This window comes from Hemitrygon akajei, chromosome 16 (genome assembly GCF_048418815.1).
Source record: "Hemitrygon akajei chromosome 16, sHemAka1.3, whole genome shotgun sequence".
In the NCBI taxonomy this organism is placed as follows: Eukaryota; Metazoa; Chordata; class Chondrichthyes; order Myliobatiformes; family Dasyatidae; genus Hemitrygon; species Hemitrygon akajei.
Genome location: NC_133139.1, coordinates 11,694,206 through 11,719,053, shown reverse-complemented (window position 1 = coordinate 11,719,053; position 24,848 = coordinate 11,694,206). Strand labels below are relative to the sequence as shown.

At 38.7% G+C, this 24,848-nt stretch overlaps 1 protein-coding gene across 4 annotated transcripts in view; it reads left to right on the top strand.

Annotated features, from left to right (window-relative positions):
* The window catches only part of sbno2b (strawberry notch homolog 2b), a 174,782-nt gene that overhangs the window by 99,082 nt on the left and 50,852 nt on the right, over window positions 1-24,848 (top strand). For all 4 annotated transcript variants that reach the window (XM_073068253.1, XM_073068250.1, XM_073068252.1 and 1 more), the window contains 9 exons: window positions 2,031-2,124; window positions 3,806-3,966; window positions 7,759-7,892; window positions 8,253-8,340; window positions 9,345-9,488; window positions 9,953-10,088; window positions 12,519-12,624; window positions 20,446-20,599; window positions 23,015-23,191. In XM_073068253.1, the coding sequence (XP_072924354.1) occupies window positions 2,031-2,124; window positions 3,806-3,966; window positions 7,759-7,892; window positions 8,253-8,340; window positions 9,345-9,488; window positions 9,953-10,088; window positions 12,519-12,624; window positions 20,446-20,599; window positions 23,015-23,191 (1,194 nt within the window). The remainder of the gene's footprint in view (window positions 1-2,030; window positions 2,125-3,805; window positions 3,967-7,758; window positions 7,893-8,252; window positions 8,341-9,344; window positions 9,489-9,952; window positions 10,089-12,518; window positions 12,625-20,445; window positions 20,600-23,014; window positions 23,192-24,848) is intronic.

Genomic DNA, 24,848 nt, shown 5'->3' with positions numbered 1-24,848 from the left:
GACCCAAAGATTTTAATGGACTAAAGTTTTATTTATTTGGAGACTCAGCACGGAACAGGCCCTTCTGGCCTAGCGAGCCATGCTGCCCAGCAACCTACCTATTTAACCCTAGCCTAATCATGGGACAGTTTATCATGACCAATTAACTTACTAACCGGTATGTTTTTGGACTGTGGGAGGAAACCAGGGGACCCAGAGAAAAACCACTCGCTCACAGAAAAGCTGTTCAGGCTTTTTAGAGAACATCGGAATTGAGCTTTGAACTCTGTTCCAGCTGTAATAACATTATGCTAACCTCCAAGCTACCATGCCACCCTTACATTTTCACCTGAGGGAATGACTGTCATTCTGAAGAATGGTGTAGATAAACCCAGCTGCTTCTGTAAATGATATTTTCTTTGCAGGAAGAATATTTAGCTAGTAGATCCTGGTTGTGGTTTAGGATAGCTAGTAGATCCTGGTTGCGGTTAAAATTTTAAACCCACCCTGATCCCTCATTCCCTACTCTGCATCCTTTTCCTGGTAGGATTGGCTTCCCATTACCTCAGGATTTCAACTCTTTTGATATTTTACTCTTATTTTATATGCCAACAATAGGATACGGTTTTTGTTGAGACCAGTAGGTTTTAGGTCCTCATTTTCTAACAAATATTCATGTTCAAATGTTTCAAAGAAATGCTTCCATTAGTATGAGAATCTAGGATCCTAGGGTACAACCTTAAAACAGGGATATAAATCTGAAATTTACTATTCAACACAGTAAGAAATCCAACTTAAGTGCCATCCACAGAAATCAGTTAATCACGTCAATGCAATGAGGTACTACAAAGGAAAACAAGGGGGAAAAATAATAGAACAGGATGTCCCTTTAAAACAGAGATGACGGGGAATTTCTTTAGTCAAAGTGCAATAGATTTGTGGAACTTGAACGCACATACGGCTGTCGAAGCCAAATCATTGGATTCATTTAAGTCAAGTCAAGTCGCTTTTATTGTCATTTCAACCATAACTGCTGGTATAGTACATAGTAAAAATGAGACAGCGTTTTTCAGGACCATGGTGTTACATGACACAGTACAAAAACTAGACTGAACTATGTAAAAAAAAAACAACACAGAGAAAGCTACACCAGACTACAGACCTACACAGGACAATAGGGCAAGGTGCCATTCCAGGCTCTGTGTATTGAGGAGTCTGATAGCTTGGGGGAAGAAACTGTTTGATAGGTTCTTGACAAGTAACAGGTGTGTGCACTCAATTGTCACTTGATTACCTCCTGTACCTAATAAAGTGACCACTGAGTATATGTTCGTGATCTTCTGTTGCTGTAGACCATTCACTTCAATGTTCGGCGTGTTGTGCAATCAAAGATTATCTTTGATTTTATAGGTTCTGAGGTGAATGATAAGTTTAATGTGGGAGTGGTTGTTTCTTCCATAACAGGGACAGGAGGTGCCTAACAGGATGAGTGGGTAGGTAGTTTGTGATGTTTTCCACTCATTCAGCTTTCTACATTAGCCCTCTTGTGTACTCCCTGGGCATGGCCTGAAGATCCTCAATATCACCCTGAATATTCCTACTCCACTTTGAGCTGTCATAGGCCAGGAACATTGCTTTTCCTCAAGGAGAATCGAAACTTATCAATCAAACCTGGCACTAATTCAGTTTGTGCGCCAGAATTTGAAACTGATCTCTGCAGTAACATAGTAGATTGTCTTTCATCTTTCAACAATGGAAAAAATTACCACATCTATCTGTCTTTCAATGTACTGAAATGGTTCAGTACAGATCTTATTTTACGGAGTAACCACAACCTCTTGTGAAAGATTGATCAACCTTCATGGGGTATTTCTGATACATTTATTGAGTAACATTTTAAAGGCTGACTACCTTTGAAAGAAAACTGCATTACCTGCACAGAAACAATCTAGCAATTCTAAAATACTTGTCAATTTAAAGCTAAAATGACAAAAAACAAAAGCAAATTTCACAACATCTCATAAATTTTCCACATTCTGATGTTTATTTAGACATCAGTACAGCCTGAAGAAGAAGAAGAATCTGATGAGGAGCCTGAGGAATTGGGGCATACTGAAACATATGCAGACTATGTACCTTCCAAATGTAAGTGGTGATGATTTGCTGTGTGGTCATTGGTTGTGATAAATGTGTGAAGTATTTACAATATTGTGTTCGGTCATTGAATTGTCTTAACACACTTGAAAGAGAAATGTATTTTAAAAACAAAATTAATTTGTGCACAAATATCCTGAGGTCTACTGAGAAATGCTTGTGATATTTGAGAGTTTTAAATGCAACATCTACAGTCTTAAATGTTTTTTTTCAGATTCCTCCTCCTCCTCCTCCTCCTCCTCCTCATGCACTTCCAGTAGCACTTATTGTCATGTATTCTGCTCCTTCTCCCTAATGTACTTCATCATTGTTACAGCGAAAGGATCTATCCACCCCAGGCATTCTCTTTTCTTCCCCCTCCATCGAGTAGAAGATACAAAAGCCTGAAAGCACATGCCACTAAGTTCAAGGACAGTTTCTATTCCACTGTTAAATGGTCCCTTCGTATGACTAGATGGGCTTTTGATCTGACAATCTTCTTGTTTTGACCTTGCACCGTACTATCTGCATTTTCTCTGCATCTGTCACACATTATTCTGCAGTCCATTATTGTTTACCCTTGTACTACATCACTGCATTGTTGTATTGAAATGCTCCATATTGTAAATTGTTCTGTGATTAGCCTAAGGTTAAATTGGCGGTTACCTGGCAGCACGGCCAAAAGAGCCTATTCTATGCTGAATCGCAAGCAAGCAAGCAAATAAATAGATAGATAAGTTTTTAAAAAAAATAGTTTTTCACAGTACCCTCAGTATCTGCAACAACAATAAGCCAATTTGGCAATTTATTCTTGGCCTTCTACTCTCAATTATTTACATGATTTCCTTTCAGCAGTATTATCCAAAAACAAAGTCTACGTTGACAGAACTTGACCTTTCATTCTCCTCTCAATGATCGTAAGACAGTTGTCACTTCTGTTTGACAATAACTCCTAAATAAACTGTAATTTCTTTTAAATTTACATGATTAAGGCCATTTGTTTTAATTGGAATAAGTTTTAAAGCACCCATCTTCTCAGTGTTCATCATCTTCTCTACTTCCTTTTACATATATAGCGCACATGCTTAGATGATGCCTAGGGTTGGCACTAGCTTCCTCCCCAGTTTTTAGCTCTTTTTCTTCTGAACCACCAGTTGTATCCCCCTACTTTTCAGCATTTGCTAACAAAATCTCATCAGACGTTGGTTTCTTCAAAGGCATTTACCCATCATAATTGACAGTTATCCAGAATAGCAAGGGGTCTCACATATTTCTTCATGGTCAAGCCAGCTTCCCATGCCTTCTCAGAAACCAACATGAAAACTTTTAGCCCTGCCTTAAGATCTTTGCTTGATTTTATCCACTTTACTTGAAGATTTACTTTCATTTTCCTACGTTACCTTCACTCGTCCAACACTTGGTCCCTTCATAATCTGTCCATCATATCAATGACTACATAATTAGGAACCATTTTTTCACTCTGAATTAATTTCTTCTTGCAAAAGATATTCTCACCCACAAATGAAAATTTTTGCTCTAAGCTTTATGTTAGGAAGCTTGCTAAAAATAATCCTGTTACTAAATGGATATATTATGTAAAATAATATGGCTGCTGTTTGACTGTTTTAGAATGGCTATTTATCCAATGTATAGTACTGAAATATCTCAGCAATTATATTATTTTCATATGCAGCTAAAATTGGAATTAACCACCCAGACAGAGTGGTTGAAACAAGTACGCTATCTAGTGTGCCACCTCCAAACATCAGATACACCCTTCGCCTTCCTCCGGTGACAATTTCAAATGGCTCACTGTCAGCACTACAACTAGAAGCAATCATCTATGCATGTCAGGTATAGCGTATGATTAATATAACATTATGTGTCTGTTATAGTTGAAATATTCCTAAACTGATTAATAAATTTCCAAATTAAAAAAAGATTCGAGCTGCTCTTTTTCCACATTTGTTCTTATTATGTAAGTGACCTTACCCAATCCACTTAAGCAGTATCTTCTTGCTTTAGATTACCATCATTACTTTAAAAAAGTTTAATTAAGTCCAATACCCTTGGATTGATCGTGTATTGGAACGGCTGTTTCCCTTCACAGTACTCTTTAAAAACAAGAGATTCTTCAGTTGCTAGAAATCCACAGTAACACATACAAAATGTTGGAGAAACTCAGCAGGTCAGGCAGCATCTTTGGAGAGGAATAAACAGTCATTGTTCAGGCTAAGACCCTTCATCAGGACGAAAGAAAGTGGGAAGAAGCCAGAATAAGATGCTGGAGAGAGGGGAAGGAGTACAAGAAAGAAGGTTGATAGGTGAAGCCAGCTGGGTGGGGAAGAGGGAACGAAAAGAGAAGCTAGGAGGTGATAGTTAGAAAAGGTAAAGGATTGAACAGTGAATCTGGTAGGAGAAAAGTGTGGATCATGGGACGATAAGAAGGAGAGGTGGCACCCAGGGAGGTGATAGGCAGGTGAGGAGAAGAGAAGAGGTAAGAGGGGAGCCAGAGTGGGGAATGGAAGAAGAGGGATGGGGAAGGTGAAAAATTACCAGAAATTAGAGAAATCAATATTCATACTGTCAGATTGGAGACTACTCAGACAGAATATGAGGTGTTGCTCCTCCAACCTGAGGTTGGCCTCATTGTGGTAGTGGAGAAAATGATGAACTGACATGTCAGAATGGGAGTGAGGATTCGAATTAAAATAGTCAGCCATTGGGAAATCATGCTTGTTGTGAATGGAGCAAATGTCCTCGACATTTCTATTGACGTTACTCTTTGGTTTTGGAGATGAGTTTTTGTGATACTTATTATCGTGTCATCTCTCACATTAACAAATACATTTAGCTCTGTTAGTACAACTAACCATGCTACCATTTGTGTTCCTAACTTTGGGTTGTGCATCTATAATTGTAAATGTTAAACAGGTTGAGTAACCTTATCCAAAAACCTCCAAAATCCAAATTGTTTTGAGTGCTGACATGATGTCACAAATGGAAATTGGCACAAGGTGCTGGAGAAGTTCCCAGGCAATGCGCAGGTGTCTGTGCACCACAGATAGTTCTGAGAAGTGACCTCACATGTAATGAACAGAAATTAATGGAAAATAGAAAAACACTGCACAAAGTGAAAAATGAAGATCTCGATCCTGAACTTGAAATAGTGGATTCTTCAGCGTCAAAGTGATGTGCTGATCATGAAACAAGCAAAGATCTATCATGATTAACTGAAGATAATTGTGAATAATCAGACAGGTTGCAGAGCTTTAAGAAAAAGCAAGGCATTACAGTTTTAAAGATTCGTGAAGGAAAAGTATCTGCTGACATGAAGAAGCAGAGAAATTTATTGAAACATTTGCCAAGGTTGTCGCTGATGAAAATCTAACACGCTGAATGGCTGCATCAGTACATATGATGTGTAAGACAAAGACTGCTTACCGGTAGCAAATGAGACCACAAGTTATAGGAACAGAAGTAGGCTATTCGGCCCATCGAGTATGCTCCGCCATTCAATCATGAGCTGATCCAATTCTTCCAGTCATCCCTGCTCCCCTGCCTTCACCCTATACCCTTTGATGCCCTGGCTGATCAAGAACCTATCTATCTCTGCCTTAAATACATCCAATGACTTGGCCTCCACAGCTTTACCACCCTCTGACTAAAGTAATTCCTCTGCATCTCAGTTCTAAATGGACGTCCTTCAACCTGAAGTCGTGCCCTCTTGTCCTAGACTCCCCTACCATGGGAAATAACTTTGCCATATCTAATCTGTTCAGGCCTTTTAACATTCGGAATGTTACTATGAGATCCCCCCTCATTCTCCTGAACTTCCAGGGAATACAGCCCAAGAGCTGCCAGGCGTTCCTCGTATAGTAACCCTTTCATTCCTGGAATCATTCTTATAAATCTTCTCTGAACCCTTTCCAAAGTCAGTATATCCTTTCTAAAATAAGGAGCCCAAAACTGCACACACTACTCTAAGTGTGGTCTCACAAGTGCCTTGTAGAGCCTCAACATCACAACCCTGCTCTTGTATTCTATACCTCTAGAAATGAATGCCAACATTCCATTCGCCTTTTTCACAACGGACTCAACCTAGAGGTTAACCTTCAGGGTATCTTGCACAAGGACTCGCAAATCCCTTTGTATCTCTGCATTTTGAATTCTCTCCCCATCTAAATAATTGTCTGCCTATTTATTTCTTCCACCAAAGTGCATGACCATACACTTTCCAACATTGTATATAAATTCAGAGTTGGAAAGCTATCTCATTATACCTTCCAAAATCGGAAACACTTTTGGCCTCAAGCATTTCCGATAAAGTGTTCTCAACCTGTACTTTGTTATCTCTAAGTATTAGGTCAGAAAGCATGATACAAACATTTACTTAGATGAACATGCAAACCAAAATTTGTTGGGTGTCTGGAATTTGTTCTGAACAACACTGGCCAAAAAGGATTCAAAACAGCAGGCAATAAAATCAATGAAGCACTTTGGTGATATCACCTGCCGCGAGTTTGTGGATATGTAGAATTCTTATTTATGCTGAATGCAGTCACAAATCTGATAGGTTGATTGACCTCTTTGCTACAATGTCCACTTAAGGGACACCACAATAAAGTTAATGTTACTCCTGTGAGTTTAGTTTTATGTAAGTTAAAACATTGTATAGAGTCTGGCAAAAAAAACTACATCAACCAGTTGCCCTAAGTGATGTGATGTACTTTTGGTTGAAAGTTTGCACTTTTTTAAAATATAGAGATGCAGCATGACAACAGGCCCTTCTGGCCCAAAGAGTCTGAGCCGCCCAATTACACCCATGTGATCAATTACCCTACTAACCCATACATCTTTGTAATATGGGAGGAAACCGGAGGAAATCCATACAGCCACAGGGAGAATGTACAAACGTGTACAAATTCCTTACAGACAGTGCTGGAATTGAACCTGGGTCACTGGCACTGTAATAGCATTATGGTAACTACTGAACAACCATGCTGATGCTTTATACTACTTCAGTAATTTTGACAGCTACCTCCTTCAAATACAGCATTTATGAGTCCTTGCTATGAAAAGGTAATTAATTTTTTGTATCATTTTCAATGGCACTGATTCAAGTTGGCAACTTTAGTTAAGGCAGGGGTTCCCATCCATTTTTATGCATTGGATCCCTACCATTATCTGAGGGGTCCATGGACCTTGGGTTGGGAACTCCTGGACCAAGAACACTTGTTTTTAGTCTTGCCAGGTGATTCAACTCTGAAAGATCATAAGGATTCATAATGTTACATGTCCATGTCGACCAGGCTGCTAATCTAGGCTATTCCTATTTGCCTGCATTTGGCTCGTGTACCTCTAAAGTTTTCCTGTTGTAGCCATGCCAGTCCAGACACTTATGTATGCAGCTCTAGATGCTTTATACCAAAAGCTATTGGTTAGCAATGTAATCGATTTTTTTTCCCCTACCCTAGATTGCAGGATCCTTCAATCCTAATGGTATATGCTAAATTCATAAATCTGCTTATGGCAAATCAAGAATTATTAGAATTATTTATTTATGTAAATGGGCTATTTTGTATATTTATCATTAGGGGTTTTTCCGTGCAAAGGAAAAAATCTATTTCTTTGACATCTTTTTAGCAACATGAAATCTTGTTGGAAAATAACCATCGTGCAGGGTTTCTTATTGGTGATGGGGCTGGTGTCGGAAAAGGAAGAACTGTGGCTGGCATCATTTATGAAAATTACTTAAGGGGCAGAAAGAAATCATTGTGGTAAGTGTGAAGTAACCACAGCATAAAAAAAGTAAGGAAGAATTTGATTTCTGTAATTTTTAAAATTTGCATTAAAATCACTGTCTCATCATATAGCTATTTTGATGTGAAGTCTCGATGTTTTGGGGAGGTCAGGGATGTTCTCAGATCTTATGTGATTCTAACTGAATGGTGAAGCAGGCTTAGAGTCAGAGTAATGTTTTCATCTTCCTCTGTGTTCAATGCCTATTACTGTCATTATGAGTATAAGGAAATAGAAAGCTAATTAACAAAATGTAATTTACAAAAAATTCTAATTATATAGTATTATTGAAATGCAAGGTAAACTCGGTGTTAATCAAGTTCACTGTTATGTTATAGGTTTAGTGTCTCCAATGATCTGAAATATGATGCTGAACGTGATCTTAGAGATATTGCTGCAAAAATTCCTGTGCATGCTCTCAACAAGGTATGTAGGGTAATACTGGTATTTTAGATTATAATTTTCTATTTGTGTATTATTAGTGAAAATGAAAAAAAGTTTATGATAATTGGAGGTATTGTGAGGTGTTTTATTGTGAATGTAAAGTATTTTTGTCAGGTTGTCTTTTTCCCTATTGTTCACCATGACACACAGACTGAGGAATTTAACCCGACCCAAAAAAGACGTGGAACTAATAAGATTAATATGAAGGCCATGTCGACTTTATATCTGGTTTCACTCTGAGAGAAAAGGGTTAAATTGGAGGTAGTGTAAGACGGGAAGCCAAAATGATCCTCTCAGCAATCTGACAGGTAGGGTAAGTTTAGAATTAACTGGGAAATGTCTATTGACTGAACAAGAAGGAAGTTACTGTACTGGGCCTGATACTAGTGGGTGAAAAAGAGTAGCCAGGACATCCTGGCTATAGAGGAAGTGCAGCGTAGATTCACGAGGTTAATTCCTGGGATGTCCGGACTGTCTTACGCAGAGAGGTTAGAGAGACTGGGCTTGTACACGCTGGAATTAAGGAGATTGAGAGGGGATCTGATTGCAACATATAAGATTATTAAGGGATTGGACAAGATAGAGACAGGAAATATGTTCCAGATGCTGGGAGAGTCCAGTACCAGAGGGCATGGGTTGAGAATAAGGAGTAGGTCATTTAGGACAGAGTTAAGGAAAAGCTTCTTCTCCCAGAGAGTTGTGGGGGTCTGGAATGCACTGCCTCAGAAGGCAGTGGAGGCCAATTCTCTGGATGCTTTCAAGAAGGAGCTAGATAGGTATCTTATGGATAGGGGAATCAAGGGATATGGGGACAAGGCAGGAACTGGGTATTGATAGTAGATGATCAGCCATGATCTCAGAATGGCGGTGCAGGCTCAAAGGGCCGAATGGTCTACTTCTGCACTTATTGTCTACTGACTTACATGTATGTCATTGTGTTTTCTAATTGGCAACCTGCATCATAGAGTCCCCTTTAATTGATACAGATAAAGTACGGTGATACAGCTACTTCAGAAGGTGTTTTGTTTGCAACCTACTCTGCACTGATTGGTGAAAGTCAAGCTGGTGGCCAACATAGAACAAGGCTAAAGCAGATTCTGGATTGGTGTGGAGAGAACTTTGATGGAGTTGTATCCTTTATGATTGATTGTAATTATTCACAAGCATTGTTTAAGGCCATTAATTGACCATCCTAATTTTTTTTTTGTTGGGAAAGTTGGTGGATCAGCTGAAAAGCTGCTTTCTGTGTTATGAAGTATCCCCACACTGGAATCTATGTACGTTCTCCTCACGGTCACTGGAAGAACATACAGATACCTTAGATTTAGCAGCAGGAATTGAACCCTAACTGGTGATCATCTGGCGCTATAAAGCAATGGGGCTAACCGCTACTTTGCCATGCCGCTCTGTTGGTGTGCAGAATTGAATGACTCACATCCAATGTTAATCAGTGCAGTTCAGATTTATTTACTGAAACGTTCTGTTGTTTAAAGTTTGTAACCAGGTACAAATGGCATTTCCATATGTGTATATGATCATGAAAGAACAACCTTACAGGAATTTTTGGAGTTTCCTTGACAGTATTGTGTCTTAGATCGTATTTGACGAATGTCACAAAGCAAAAAACGTCTGTCTGAATGGCAGTACCAAGTCCACAAAAACAGGTCTGGCTGTCCTGGAGCTTCAAAACAGACTTCCATATGCAAGAGTCGTTTATGCCAGTGCAACAGGTATCAGTATATTCCTCACAATCTGATTTGATGTGTTAGACACTAAATGGAATGTGATATTATGGTTAATATATTGAACTCGATGGTACTAGAGCATTGCTTCAACATTCCCTGCATTTAGCTGAACTACATGTTAAGAGCTAACATTCTAGACTTCAGAATGGTGACATGGCACTTGAATCACCTTGACAGACTTGCACTGGATACAAAACAGTGGATGAAGTTTTGGCTTTTGTCAGAGCTAGCATATGTAGTTGTGAAATACCTTTAATATTTAGATGTATTTGAAATCTCTACAATTGGAAATAACTAGTTAGCAATTTTTTTAATGTTTTAACAATGAATACACAAATAATTGCAATAATTGATATAAAGCAATTCTTTAAAAGTAACTTCTATTTTATCTCCTAATCTACAGCTCCAAATCCCTGTTGAGGTAAATATGGTTTTAGATCCAACATCTGGTTTGACCTGTCACAGAATCTGGGAAGCTGTTTCCCATAGTGTAACGCTAATTAATCCCAGCAGGATCAGTGTTTGGTATCAGATTCAGCCCCCATTAATTAGTCCGTGGAGGCCAAAAGCATAATCTGAATCTAGCTTTGTTCTGAATGATGATGAGCAACAGTTCTATGTGCAATCGGTGACCATAGCCAGCAGGGTTTAATGTTTGTACAGTAAGACACTTTGGTGCCACCTGTACCAAGAGTGACCCTCTTTTCTAAAAGAATTATTTTATCCGTGAGTTTGACGAGCTCATTAATCTTCAAAAGTTGCTACATGGTAATAATCCCATAATGACAATAAAAACTAGGGAATTGCATACCAACATTGAACAGCTTCTGGCTGCAGTGGGAACTTTTATATTTTTTACTGGCTGCAGAGTAAAATGAAAGTTCACCAAATCGATTTATTGTAGCAGATATGACACCATGTAATTTCTGTCTAACTAATATTCCGTATTTTTATAGAAATTAACAATTGAATTAATAATATTTTGACTCTGCTATTGAAAAAATTATGATCTTTCATACTTTTAACATTTGAGCTGTAAAAATCATTTTCTCTGAAATAAGTGGAAACCAGAGAATTAGTACTCTTAATCAGACAGAAAATGATTTTTTTTATGTGGGCAGCCTGAGGATACTGCAGCTGTGAACTTGAATCAAGTTGTTGGCTAATTCAGTAATCAAGGCATCCATTGTACAGAGTAAATACAATGCATGAATTATATCTGCAGCAGATGTTGTAACAAATTGTAAAAAAAAGTTTTAAAGAATAAAGCAAATAGTCAAGTTATATTACATCAAACTGTGCAGTATATCATTCTATTAAATATCTTCTGTCAGGGGAAAAAAATAAATCAATGTAAGCAAACTCCGGGATTCATTCTCACTGAAGCAAGCGAGTGAACTACCACTTAAGTTAAACAGAAATGGTGCTGTGCGTACCTATACCTATTGATCATTAACAGAATTTAAAAAAATTCTGGTCTTTTATTGCATGTTATAAAATAATTCCTAAGGACGAATTATCTATTGGCCTTTTATTTCTGCAACTTTGCATTTGAATTCATTTTTAGTACTACTCGGATTACACTTTCTCAGCTGTTTGCAGGGATCACGGAAATAGTCAGTACTAAAGTTCAAAGTAATTTTATTATCAAAGCACAGCTATGTCACCATATACAACCCTGAGGTTCATTTTCTTGTCGGCATTACCAGTAAACCCAAGATTTGTATGAGTTGTAAGTTCTGTTTGAGTCATATCCTAAATTTGTTGTAATATAAATGTAAGCTCATTAAGGGAATGAAAGAAAGTTTTAGTCTGTGTCTTGGATACTGTAAGAAGTCAGTTTTAAGTCACCTGAGTGATTTTTGGGACTAGAATAATAATTTTTTTTAAATATATTTAAAATGCTGGTATTACAGCCTTAAATAGCAAATACAGCTACTGGATATTTTCAGAAATTAATTTCCACCACTGACAGAGTACACCACCTGAATTTTTTGTATTTTTTAAAAATTTATCCTATTTTTCCCCATTTGCTTAGCCACGCTTTTGAGTGTCACTCCATATACTACAAAAGAGTCTTACTCTATATACTACAGAAGAGTGACTGTCACTTACTTTCTGTGTTATCCATGGAAATTAGGCCATTCAAACCATCGAGTCTACTCTCTTTATAGTTGATTTATTTTTCCTTTCAACCCTGTGCTTCTGCTTTCTTCTCGGAATCTTTAATGCCTTTAATCGAGAACCTAGTGAGCTCTGCTTTAAGTACACCCAATGACTTGACTTCCACAGATTCACCATCCTCTAGCTAAAGAAGTTCTTTCTCTCCTCTGTAATAATAAAATTATCACATACATTTGCAATAATAGTAATAAAAATGTTTCTAATAACCATTTTTTCCCCCATTATGTGAAGGTGCCTCAGAGCCAAAGAACATGGCTTACATGTGCCGTTTAGGTATTTGGGGAGAAGGCACACCATTCCGTCAGTTTGAGGATTTTCTCCGCGCTATTGAGAAGCGGTAAGTCTGGATTACAAAGTTCAAATTAAATTTATTATCAAAGTACATGTATGTCACCATATATGAACCTTATTAAGTTTGTGTTCCAGATTACAAACTTAATCTTGAGTTTATTGTCATGTACATATGTTCACAGATGCAAAGGAAAATTTACTTTGCAGCAGCATTACAGGCCCATAGCATCCACAAAACAATTACACAAAATTAAACAAGAAAGAATGCAATTGGAACGAAAGAAAAAACATGATCCATTGGAGTGCAAAGTTATTACTATAAAGCGGTGGTGGTAGTGATTTGGGCTGTGCAGGTTGGTTCAAGAATCAAATGGTTAAAGGGAAGTTGCTGTTGTTGAACCTGATGGAGCAGGGCTTCAAGTTTCTTTACTACTTGCCCGATGTTTGTAGTGAGTAGACAGCACTACCTGGATGGTGAAGATCTTTGAGGTAGATGATGCCTTCTGAAGGCAATACTTCATGCAGATGATTTTGATGGTGTGAGTTAATATTATAGTTTGTTGCTTAAGGCTAAAGTGCTCAAGTATAAAGCACACACAGATCTTGGCATTGGACAGAGGAAGGATGATGACAGTTTTTCTAATTAGCAATCTAGTTAGTTCTTTCCTGTACTCTTTTTCCTAAACTATATTTCCTCTTTCAAGTAACTATTTAACATTCTGTCATAACTGCTTTTGCCTCTGTATCCACCGCTACATGCATTGATGAGTTCCAAATGTAGGTGGATGGAGGCAAGCCGGGAGGGAGGGAGTTGATACAAGTCTAGAGAAAGTAGATAGTAGAGGGTGTGAAATGGGACTGAGGTAGTGTTCTGAGAGCTTGCTTTGACCTAGTGGGCTTCATGGCTTCCTTCATCATGGTAAGATGAGAAATAAATCTTAACTTATTTCTCGTCTTTAGTCCAATTAAATTTCTGTCCCTTTGTTTTTGATCCAACCTTCATATTCTTCCTTATGTGCAGTGTTCATAAATGGACACATTATAGCTTTATCGTATTATTAAGTTCTCCAAATTTTTGTGCTTCATGCTTTTTATAAAGCCTGGGCCCAGTTTGCCTGGGAGTAGACACTTCTTGCCCTTAAGGCCATGCAACCTAAGTAACCCTAAACTAAACATAGGACAATTTACAATGACCAGTTAACCTACCTGATATGTCTGTGGACCATGGGAGGAAACTGGATCACCTGGGGAGAGTCCACGTATTCTATAGGGAGGACATACAGAGACTCCTTACAGGACTGTGCCAGAATTGAACTTGAACTCTCTAATGGCATTGTGTTATGATGCTGGTGATGACAGCACAGAATGAAAGACTGTGTGGTGCGCCACTCATCACACAGACACTTTGAAGTATTTTTCTTTATTTTACGAGGTCGAGTTGTGAACTCAGCACTCAACCCAGCACAGATGGAAAGCGTGCCTGACTGGATTCGAACCTCTGTTCCGGAGTCCGGCGCTGATATCACTGTGCCACCAGCCGACCATTGTGTTAGCTTGATGCTAAAATTTAGTGACCTGAAGTATTAACCCAGATTCTCTGTCCACAGTTGCCCTCCAGCCAAATGGCCTTGTTTTGGTCCTATTTATTCTCTGTAAATTAAGTAAAAGTGCTGAAAATTTTTAACACATCAAATTTTCAGTATTTGAAGAAAAAGAAGGGTAATTCCATTTGGGTTGGCTATCCTTTGCACATCATAAATATTTAAATATTGCCTTCTGAAAATAAATTCTGTTTGATATGGGAGATGGGATTGACATCCAGTGCACTGCATCAGAGTAATTATATATAGTCATCATCAAGGGCCCACCACCATCCATGCCACGCTGTCTTCTCACTGTTGCCATTGAGGAGGAGATACAGGAACCTTGGGTCCCACACCACCAGGGTCAGGAAATGTTATTGCCCTTTAACCATCAGGCTCTGGAATTAGTGTGGATAACTTGACTCACCTCAGCTCTAAACTGATTCCACTTTCTATGGGCTCACTTTCAAGGACTCTACAACTCATGTTCTCAGTATTATTTATTTGTTTTACTTTTGTATTTTCACAGTTGTTTTCTTCAACACATTGATTGTTTGACAGTCTTTGTATGCAGTTTCTCGTTGCTTCTTTGCTCTTTGAATACCTGCAAGAAATGAATCTCAGGGTGGTATATTGTGACATGTATGTACTTTAATAATAAATTTGAACTTTGATTAGTGCTCTGTGTTTTACATCTTCTATGTTGCTTGCTAATTAGTGACATTTAGCGGATAGAACCTTTAAATCTTGTGGTTCTTGTGATAGAAAAGATGAGAGGAAGGTGTCTCCTAAAAATAAAATCTTGTGGTTGCAGAGTTAACTTTCTGGGTGGTAAACAAGTACATCATATGTATGGAAGAATTGGGTTATGTTATGCAGATATTACAATACTTCACCCAGGATTACACATCAGTCAAACTTGAACCACGATCATGAAAAGAGACAATCTGGTATTTTAATCTGCACTCAATACCATGCTGTGCCTTTAACTGTGCTATATTTTTAAATATTTCAGGTATTTGACAGAGAAACTGCATTTCAATTGTGAGGTACTTGCATGACAAATTCAAAGTTCAAAATAAAATTATTGTCAAAGTACATATATATCACCATATACAGGTACTACCTAGAGATTAATTTTCTTGCAGACATTCACAAGTAGAACAGAGAAATGCCACGGTATCAATTTTGTTCCTTGGAAATATTTGGGGACCAAAATTAGCTCTTGGTCATTATCTTTTTTTTTTGCTGTCTCTGTGATTTGTTCTCTTTTTGTGCTTGGGTTTTGATGCTTTCTTTGAACGGGTTCCATGGTGTTTCTCTATTCCTTGCCTGTCTGTTGGAACATGAAACTCAGGGATGTATACTGCATACATACTTTGATAATAAATGGACTTTGAATCTTTGTCTTGTTGAATGGTCCATTGGGATTAAAGATGACTGTTTCATTGGGTTCTGAGATGAGTAAAAAGCCCTTACAGAACCAAAGATTTTTCTGCAGATAGGGTAGCAAATGTTTGATGAAACTGGTGGGTGGGTACTTTGTGTGATGGTGCACTCAATTCGCAGCTTCGAAGTGTGCTGCTGATGCATCGACTTACTGAATGAACTTTCTCTACTTTGAATGGCAGTGGCCCAAAGATTCTAAGGAATCAGCAGAGACATTGCATTTCTTTATGAAGGGTTTGAGCCTCAACCTTGATTGTTTTCTTTTGTCTGCCTGATAATCTCTTCCTATGACAGGAATTGAATAGAGCAACACACACAAAATGCTGGAGGAACTCAGCAGGTCAGGAATAAAGAGTTGATGTTTCCAGCAGAGACTCTTCATCTGGACTGGAAAGGAAGGGGGAAGAAGCCAGAATGAGAAGGTGGGAGGAGGGCAAGGAGTGCAAGTTGGCAGTTGAGGGGAAAGTTAGTGGGAAGGGGTGATGAAGTGAGTAGCTGGGAAGTGATAGGTGGACGAGGTAAAGGTCTGAAAAAGGAGAAATCTGATAGGAGAAGACAGAAGACCATGGGAGTAAGGGAAGGAGGAGCAGCACCAGAAGAAGGTGAAGGACAGTTGAGGAGGGAGAAGGACCAAAATGGGAGCCAGAATGTGGGGGTTGAGTAGAGTGTCTGGTATTGGACATGTAATAGATGTGGCCTGTCCAACAAAGCCAACTGATATAACCAGGTCCTCAGTGCTCTGGATATCAGCCCGGGAGAAGACACTGACAATGGTTCGCTTATCCTTGCAAAATATTTGGAGGATTTTTGCAAAGTCAATGTTTGTACGCTTCTTTCTCCAGTGCCTTGAGGTATCTCCGTAGGTAGTCCAGGTCTCAGAAGCATTTAGCAGGGCAGGAATCACCACTTTAGGTGCAGCATGTCATACCCTATATCTCAGGTCTTAAACTTCAGATACCACTTTCCTCAAATGAGCCAAAGGCTGTGCTGGTGCATTTGAAGTCAAAGTCTGTCTTCACCAAGAAGAAACTCTCACAATAAACAAATTGGTCCACTTTTTCCACTTTACTGTCATAGGGCAAGTTGCTGAGTCATTTTTCCAGTGGTTGGTGTAAAACTCATTCTGTCATGTGCTTCAGTGAATAAGTCAGTGTTAGCTTGGCCTCTAAACATGTGCAGACACATGCACATCCATACACTATCACTTACCCCATTCACCCATCCTCCCAGCTGTGCTGGTTTGTCAGCTTCCAGCCCAAGCCTATTCCTAAAGCTTTGCTTTGCCATACATCCAATCCTTAGCACCAGCAATAAACCTACCCTCATTCCAAGCTGCAGGCTTCAGCCTCTCCTGTCGTTACGTTACCTACTTCAGGCTTCAGCCACACACCTACCCATGGTTATGTATGATAGTGTACTTATTAATGTTCCTCCTGCGTCCTCTGATGCATCGGGTAGCAACCCTGTTGTTTCTTTAGCATTTGTCTGCTTTACGAAGCCGAGTTGCTAGCTTGACACTCAGCCCAACACAGATAGAAGGCATGCAAGGAGCCGGCTGGATTCAAACCCAGGACTGCTCGCCCCGAAGTCCAGTGGATACCTCTACACCACCAGCCCCCAATTCAGAAATTCCATTCCCTTGGCATCAATGGTGTTGAATTTTAGATGCAGGTTACAAGGTACATGCACTCAGTGGCCAGGAGATGTCTAATAGAGTGGCTACTGAGTGTGTTCCAGTATAGATGACGAGAGGACGAATATCTGCACTTGGATTTCATATCCTTTGATTCTGCTAGCAGTTTTCCAATTTTGAAGATGTGGGCAAACCATCACAGATCGAATTAATGGTCCAGGTTTTACAGTCAATGCCAAATAAACAATACCGTAGATTCCGGACTACAGAGCGCACCTGATTAAAAGCCGCTGGCTCTAATTTTAGAAATAAAATCAATTTTTTACTTGTACAGGCCGCACCGGATTTTAGGCCGCACCGGATTTTCGGCCGCAGGTGTCCCACGTTGTAATATGAGATATTTACACAGAAAGATATTACACGTGAGGATTTTTAACTTTTAATTAAATCCATATGGTAACATAAACAAATACATATTGCAAATGCTTTTTTTCGAACCGTGCCTGTAACGCGGCTACTTTTAAATATACGTTGCGTATACTTCTTTACTGAACAACATTCCAATATCTCCTAACGACTGGTAAAAAATATATATACTGCAGCCTACCAGGAAAAGTTATTGATCGCCTTTAACTTAAAAGCAGCGTTTTGGCTCCGCCGCTCGCCCCCCTCCTTCCCGTTTATCGCAAACCGGTATCCCACAAGACGCGGCGAAACCGGGTGTGACGTCATAGCATCCCGCGATGTAGTACAGAAAACAAATATAGTTAAAACAGTTCTAACTTTAACTAACAAATGAATTACTAAGCGAAAATATTATAAACTAAATAACTGCCATAAAGGCAGCACAATGCTTTTCTTCGAGTGTTTTCCATGTTGATGAGGGTGAGTACAAATGACTGATTTACAATAATTTAATTGTGAAAGTGCGCTTGATTTATCGTACAATTTCATTGGACCTCTGTGAACTACTCATCAATTTAATTGGTCTACTGTTACAAGGCAAAATGTTTTTGGCGGCATGAAAAATAACCATGCATTAGCCGCTGCGTATTAAAGGCCGCAGAGTTCAAAGCTGTTCAAAATGTGGGAAAAAAGTAGCGGCTTAAAATCCGGAATCTACGGTAATTCTTTCTGACATATACCTTTTACAATAATCTCAACAGGAACAGGGATAAACAACAGATTTTTCCATGACATCCCACCCCCCCCCCCCGGTAGCATTATTTCGTGCAGCTGTAAAGATGACACAACGTGAGATAATTTATACTAAACCTACCCTCAAGACCAGCCAAAACCAACAAGATAAGATGAACAATATTTTTTTAAAAACAACCCCAGACTCTGCCTTAACTCTCTTGTGAGGCCCTTGGCATTTAAAAGCAGCAAAACATTTCATCTTCAAAGTATTGAATTGCTTTTGATGTATTGTTACTGTTGCATAGCAAAGACAATCTGTTATTGAAGTAGTCTTTATATGTTTTTTTTTCTGATCCTTGCTCATTAGCTGCATGTATTTTAAAAAATGCTGACGCATAGCTGAGTGTTAGTTGTTAGCACTGGGTCCTCAGAAGAGCTATCATCAAAGGTTTATTTGAGAGAATTAAGTATTTGCTTGAAAAGAGGCAATGTTAAATTAAATGTAGGAGGTGGTTATGCTATGTAGTTTACATTGCAAAATGATTTTGAAACTCAATTGGGTATGTTTTGAAGGTGTGACATTCTGTATTAATATCAGAGACCTCAGACACACTAGGTGAAGGTGAAATATCTCGTCTTGATTGCACTTTTTAAAGAAGGAAATTGCACTATTGAAGGAATTTAAACATTATAAACTGTCCCAAAATCATTAGGTACTTTTTGAGGTATAATCATTGTAATGTAGTAATTGTGAAAACCATTTTGTCTAAAGCAAGTGTTCACATACATCTATGAAATAGAGTCCAGATATTATCAATGATGGACTAGAGGGATATAGTACTGAGCGATGGAAGGTGGTCCTCTGCGTTTCTTTGAATGGAGTTATTAGTTCTGTAACATCTTAGTGAGAGATAGGAGGGGACCGTAGTTTAATATTATCTGAAAAAATAACACCTCTAGAATGCATTTTCCCCTTGGGAATGCACAAAAGTGTCAGTCAAGATTAAGGTTTTAAACCTTCAGAAAAGAAACTGTTCCAGAACTTTCTGAATCAAAACCAAGTGTGGTGCCAGTCAGCCTTTGGTATTGTGGGATGCATTTCTAACTACATGAAGAAGAAGAATTGCATGGTTTTCTGGAGCTGAAAGGAAGAACTGATGTATCTTCTGTGGTGGTCATCTGTCAAATGAAGCAGGATTAGTTCTGTTGTACTGAAGAGAGAATGGATTTTGGTTTTGAAAGAGAATTTAAAAACCACAGGGAAAAATTCTAAAACTTACATACTGTTTTGAGGAAGCAATTACTGCAGATTACAAATTATGAAAGCCTAATATTCTATATCCTGTGCAAAGAGGTGGAAGTGTGGTGTTGCGTGAATGCTGTCTGTGGCTCTGCCCAGAGCTAGCCCTATCCTGAACACAGGCGGTATCTATAATGCCATGCTATCAGTTCAAACAGAAGGCTGTCAGAGCCCAGCTTGGGCTGAAGTTGATAACTTAAGGCACATTTGTATCATTTTCATAGGAGTAGCCAAAAGCTGTACTTTCTTTCATTCACCAGAAAAAGAAATAATAGTTAATAGAAGTGCACTAGGTTGGGATTCGTCCATGTGAATTGTATTTCATGTTTATTACTTTTAAAATTGGCTTCATTTGTCACATGTACATTGAAATATACAGTGAAATGAGTTGTTTGCATCAAATCAAATCAGCAAGGATTGTGCTTGGAGCAACACTCAAGTCTCACCGTGCTTCTGGCACTAACATAGCATGCCTACAACTCAATAAACATAACCGTATATGTTTGGAACGTGGGAAGATAGCAGAGTACCCAGAGAAAACCCTTTGGAAGAACATACAAACTCCATATAGACACTGGCGGGAATTGAGCCCCAGTTACAGCTCCCACTGTAGTAGCATTACGCTATTACATTACTGTGCTGCTCTTATTTAACATCATACATATCATTCTGCCATAGGTATCTCATGAAATGATTTGATCTTAAGTATACATTGACAATGGCCTAATATCTTAAAATTTTCTCTCTTTTTAATTCCTTTAGTGGTGTTGGTGCAATGGAAATTGTTGCTATGGATATGAAAGTTAGTGGCATGTATATTGCTAGGCAACTGAGTTTTGCTGGAGTGACATTCAGAATAGAAGAAATACCTCTTGATGAAAATTTCAAACTTGTATACAACAAAGCAGCTGTGCTGGTAAGGAGTTAAACTTATTTCAGCAGTTCACTGGTTTTTGATTATCTTAAGTAATTCAGAATACATTTGTGCAATTATAAATGTCCATGTGTAGCTATAGTAATTCAAGTAATTTGTGATTACCAAAACAACAAAATATGGAATGCATCAATGTGTAAACTAATAGAATAAAATCAGCAAACGATTCAACCAAGGAGAAACCACACATATATGAATGGAACGGTAAATCAGAATTTCTGTGCTTGGTCATTACATGGAGAACAACAAAATCCACAATCCCACACTAGCTAACTAAACAACATGATGAAAAATTACAGCTCTGCCTAATCGATTAACACCAGTATCTCTCTTATTAGGGAATTGTACTTCACTTGTTCTCTCTGCAGGCAGTGATTGATTTATCAGTGTTTTTTTCAGTTAATGATTTAAGCTATTAACCATGACACATACAGCTTGCAACACTTACTCAGAAATGGAAAAATTGACTGGACAGAAATTAGGCTTCAATACTGAATTTGAAAGGCAGTTTGTTTGTGGGTGTAATAGGCTTGATTTTCCAAGGGTAGGAAATTTGATTGTCTTACATACTCAAAAAATCATTCTATTTTCTATTTTTAAGGTTGTTAACTTGATAAGGATGAGGTCATTTCCAGATGATTTGGATTGCCTTTTGTGAGAATATTCCTTTTTGCAGTTTGTCTCATTGTGATTTACACTGGCATTTGCTATCAACAACATCTAAAGATATTTAATAGCATTTTGGTTTTTTTTTGAAATAGTCTTTTGACAGATTGCATAAAGTATACTGGCAAATGGAACTTAACCCCATTTTTTTCTACTGTGCTGTACCAGTGCCTGTTGCCAGAGATATAGACTCAGTGGCCACTTTATTAGGTACCTCTTGTACGTAAAAGTGGATACTGAGTGTGTTTGTGGTCTTCTGCTGCTGTAGCCCATCCACTTCAAGGTTCAAAGTGTTGTGCAGTCAGAGATGCTCTTCTGCACACTACTGTGGTAATGCCTGATTATCTGAGTTACTGTCACCTTCTGTTAGCTTAATCCAGTCTCGTCATTCTCCTCTGATCTCTCATTAACAAGACACCAACGATCATTCCATGGTCTAAAGTCACTTAGATCACATTTCTTCCCCACTCTGATGTCTGGTCTGAACACCAACTGAACCTCTTGACCATGTCTTCAAGCTTTTAGGCATTGCGTTGCTGCGGCACGATTGGCTTATTTAAATATTTGCAATAGCGGGCAGGTGTACAGATGTATATGTTTATTATATGGTCTAATTGTTGCAAAAATGACAGAAAATACACATTCTGGATTGTATTGTTAGCACAATTAATGCATTCTGGTAGAGTTTTACATATGGAAAATCACAACCAATTTTCCTCGGCTTTCTCTGCCAAGATTACAGCTGATTACCAAGGAAACCAGTGGGAAATCCCAAACATTGCATTGACATGTGCAAATTTTCTAATTCCTCCACGTCCAAAATTCCAAAGTTCTCCTAATTAGACATGTCTCATTTACGCCCAAATGTGGTCTGGGGTTCTGGTTTGTCACTCTCAAATAGGTAAATTTAATGAGAACCAGCCTGCTTTTGTAAAATTTTTCATTAAAAAAGGGAAACAACAAATAAACAGTTCTTGTTTTATTGTGACTGAGAAATTTACTGTTGATGACATTTTTATTCCATTGGCCTGCTCAGTTGAGGAACTGACCATACCCTTCTTATAGGGACATTACACAAGCTATTTATTATTGGTAATTGCTCTATTTATTATGAGACTGTGCTTAATCATTGAATGTCACACTCATTACACGTAAGGACAATCAAGATACTCAAGAAAATGTCCACATTGCTGAAGCATACAGCTATAAATTATTTAAGGATTATGAGTAAGAATTTTCTTTCTCAAGCTCCATGTTCTGGTAATTATGCAGAAATTTATTTATTTATTGATTGATTGATATAGAGTACAGAATAGGCCCTTCCAGCCTTTCGCATTGCACTGCCCAGCACAGCAACCCCCGATATAACCCTAGCCTTATCATCGGACAATGTAAAATGAGCAATTAATCTATCAACCAGTACGGCTTTGGACTATGGAAGGAAACCGGAGCACCTGGAGGAAGCCCACGTGGTAACAGGGCGAACGTACAAACTCCTTACAGACAGCGACGGGAATTGAGTCCGGGTTGCTGGTACTGTAAAGTGTTGTGCTAGCCACTACGCCACCAAACCGCCCCTCACTTGACTTGATATCAAGTTTTATTTATATGACAAGTATGATGCAAAATGATACATGTTACTGCTTCTGATGTAGTGTTTCTGAAATATATTAGTATTTTTTGTGAGTAAATTTATATTTTTAGTTTAATTCAAAGGGTTTTCTTTTCCAGTGGGCTGAAGCAATGAATGTATTTCAACATGCAGCTGAACTAATTGGCTTGGAGTCCAGAAAATCTCTGTGGGGGCAGTTTTGGTCTGCACATCAACGCTTCTTCAAGTATCTGTGTATTGCTGCCAAAGTTAGACGTTTAGTAGAAATAGGCAGGCATGAGCAGCAGAAAGGCAAGGTGAGAGGACATTTTTTTTCACGTTGTGTTATTGTATAATGTTTAACGGAAATAGCATATTACTATTGATATGGACATTCAAGATCAAGATTCAATATTGTTTGATGTCATTTCATGCACAAAAGTGTAAAGGAGAATGAAAGAATTGTTACTCTGGATCTGATACAATACTAAAAAACACAAAAGATAAAGATGACTTTCACCCGGTGGCGCTCACATCGACAGTGATGAAATGATTTAAGAAGTTGGTTATGACTAGACTTGAACTCCTGCCTCAGCAAGGACCTGGACCCATTGCAATTTGCCTATCGTCACAATAGGTCAACGGCAGATGCAATCACAATGGCTCTCCACACGGCTTTAGACCACCTGGACAACACAAACACCAATGTCAGGATGCTGTTCATCGACTATAGCTCAGCATTTAATACCATCATTCCCACAATCCTGATTGAGAAGTTGCAGAGCCTGGGCCTCTGTACCTCCCTCTGCAATTGGATCCTTGACTTCCTAACAGAAAGACCACAGTCTGTGTGGATTGGTGATAGCATATCCTCCTCGTTGACAATCAACACTGGCGCACCTCAGGTGTGTGTGCTTAGCCCACTGCTCTACTCTCTATATACACATGACTGTGAGACTAGGCATAGCTCAAGTACCATCTATAAATCTGCTGGTGATACAATCATTGTTGGTAGAATCTCAGGTGGAGACGAGAGGGCATGCAGGAGTGAGATATGCCAACTAGTGGAGTGGTGCCGCAGCAACATCCTGGCACCTAAAGATAGATAGATAGATACTTTATTCATCCCCTTGGGGAAATTCAACTTTTTTCCAATGTCCCATACACTTGTTGTAGCAAAACTAATTACATACAATACTTAACTCAGGAAAAAATATGATATACATCTAAATCACTATCTCAAAAAGCATTAATAATAGCTTTTAAAAAGTCATTAAGATGAAAGAGCTGATTGGTAAGAGGAGGGAACACATAGCAGTCCTCAGTGGGATCAGAAGTGGAGAGGATGAGCAGTTTCAAGTTCCTGGGCATCAAGATCTCTGAGGATCTAACCTGGTCCCAACGTTTCGATGTAGTTATAAAGAAGGCAAGACAGCAACTATACTTCATTAGGAGTTTGAAGAGATTTGGCATGTCAACAAATACACTCAAAAACTTCTATAGTTGTACCGTGGAGAGTATTCTGACAGGCTGCATCACTGTCTGGTATGGGGTGGGAGGGCGCTACTGCACAGTACTGAAAGAAGCTGCAGAGGGTTGTAAATCTAGTCAGCTCCATCTTGGGTACTAGACTACAAAGCACCCAGGACATCTTTAGGGAGCGGTGTCTCAGAAAGGCAGTGTCCATTATTAAGGACCTCCAGCACCCAGGGCATGCCCTTTTCTCACTGTTACCATCAGGTAGGAGATACAGAAGCCTGAAGGCACACACTCAGCGATTCAGGAACAGCTTCTTCCCCTCTACCATCTGATTCTTAAATGGACATTGAACCCTTGGCCACTACCTCACTCTTTTTAATACATATTACAGTATTTCTGCTTTTTGCATGATTTTTAATCTATTCAATATATGTATACTGTAATTGATTTACTTTATTAAATTATATCTTTTTTTTCTTCTATATTATGTATTGC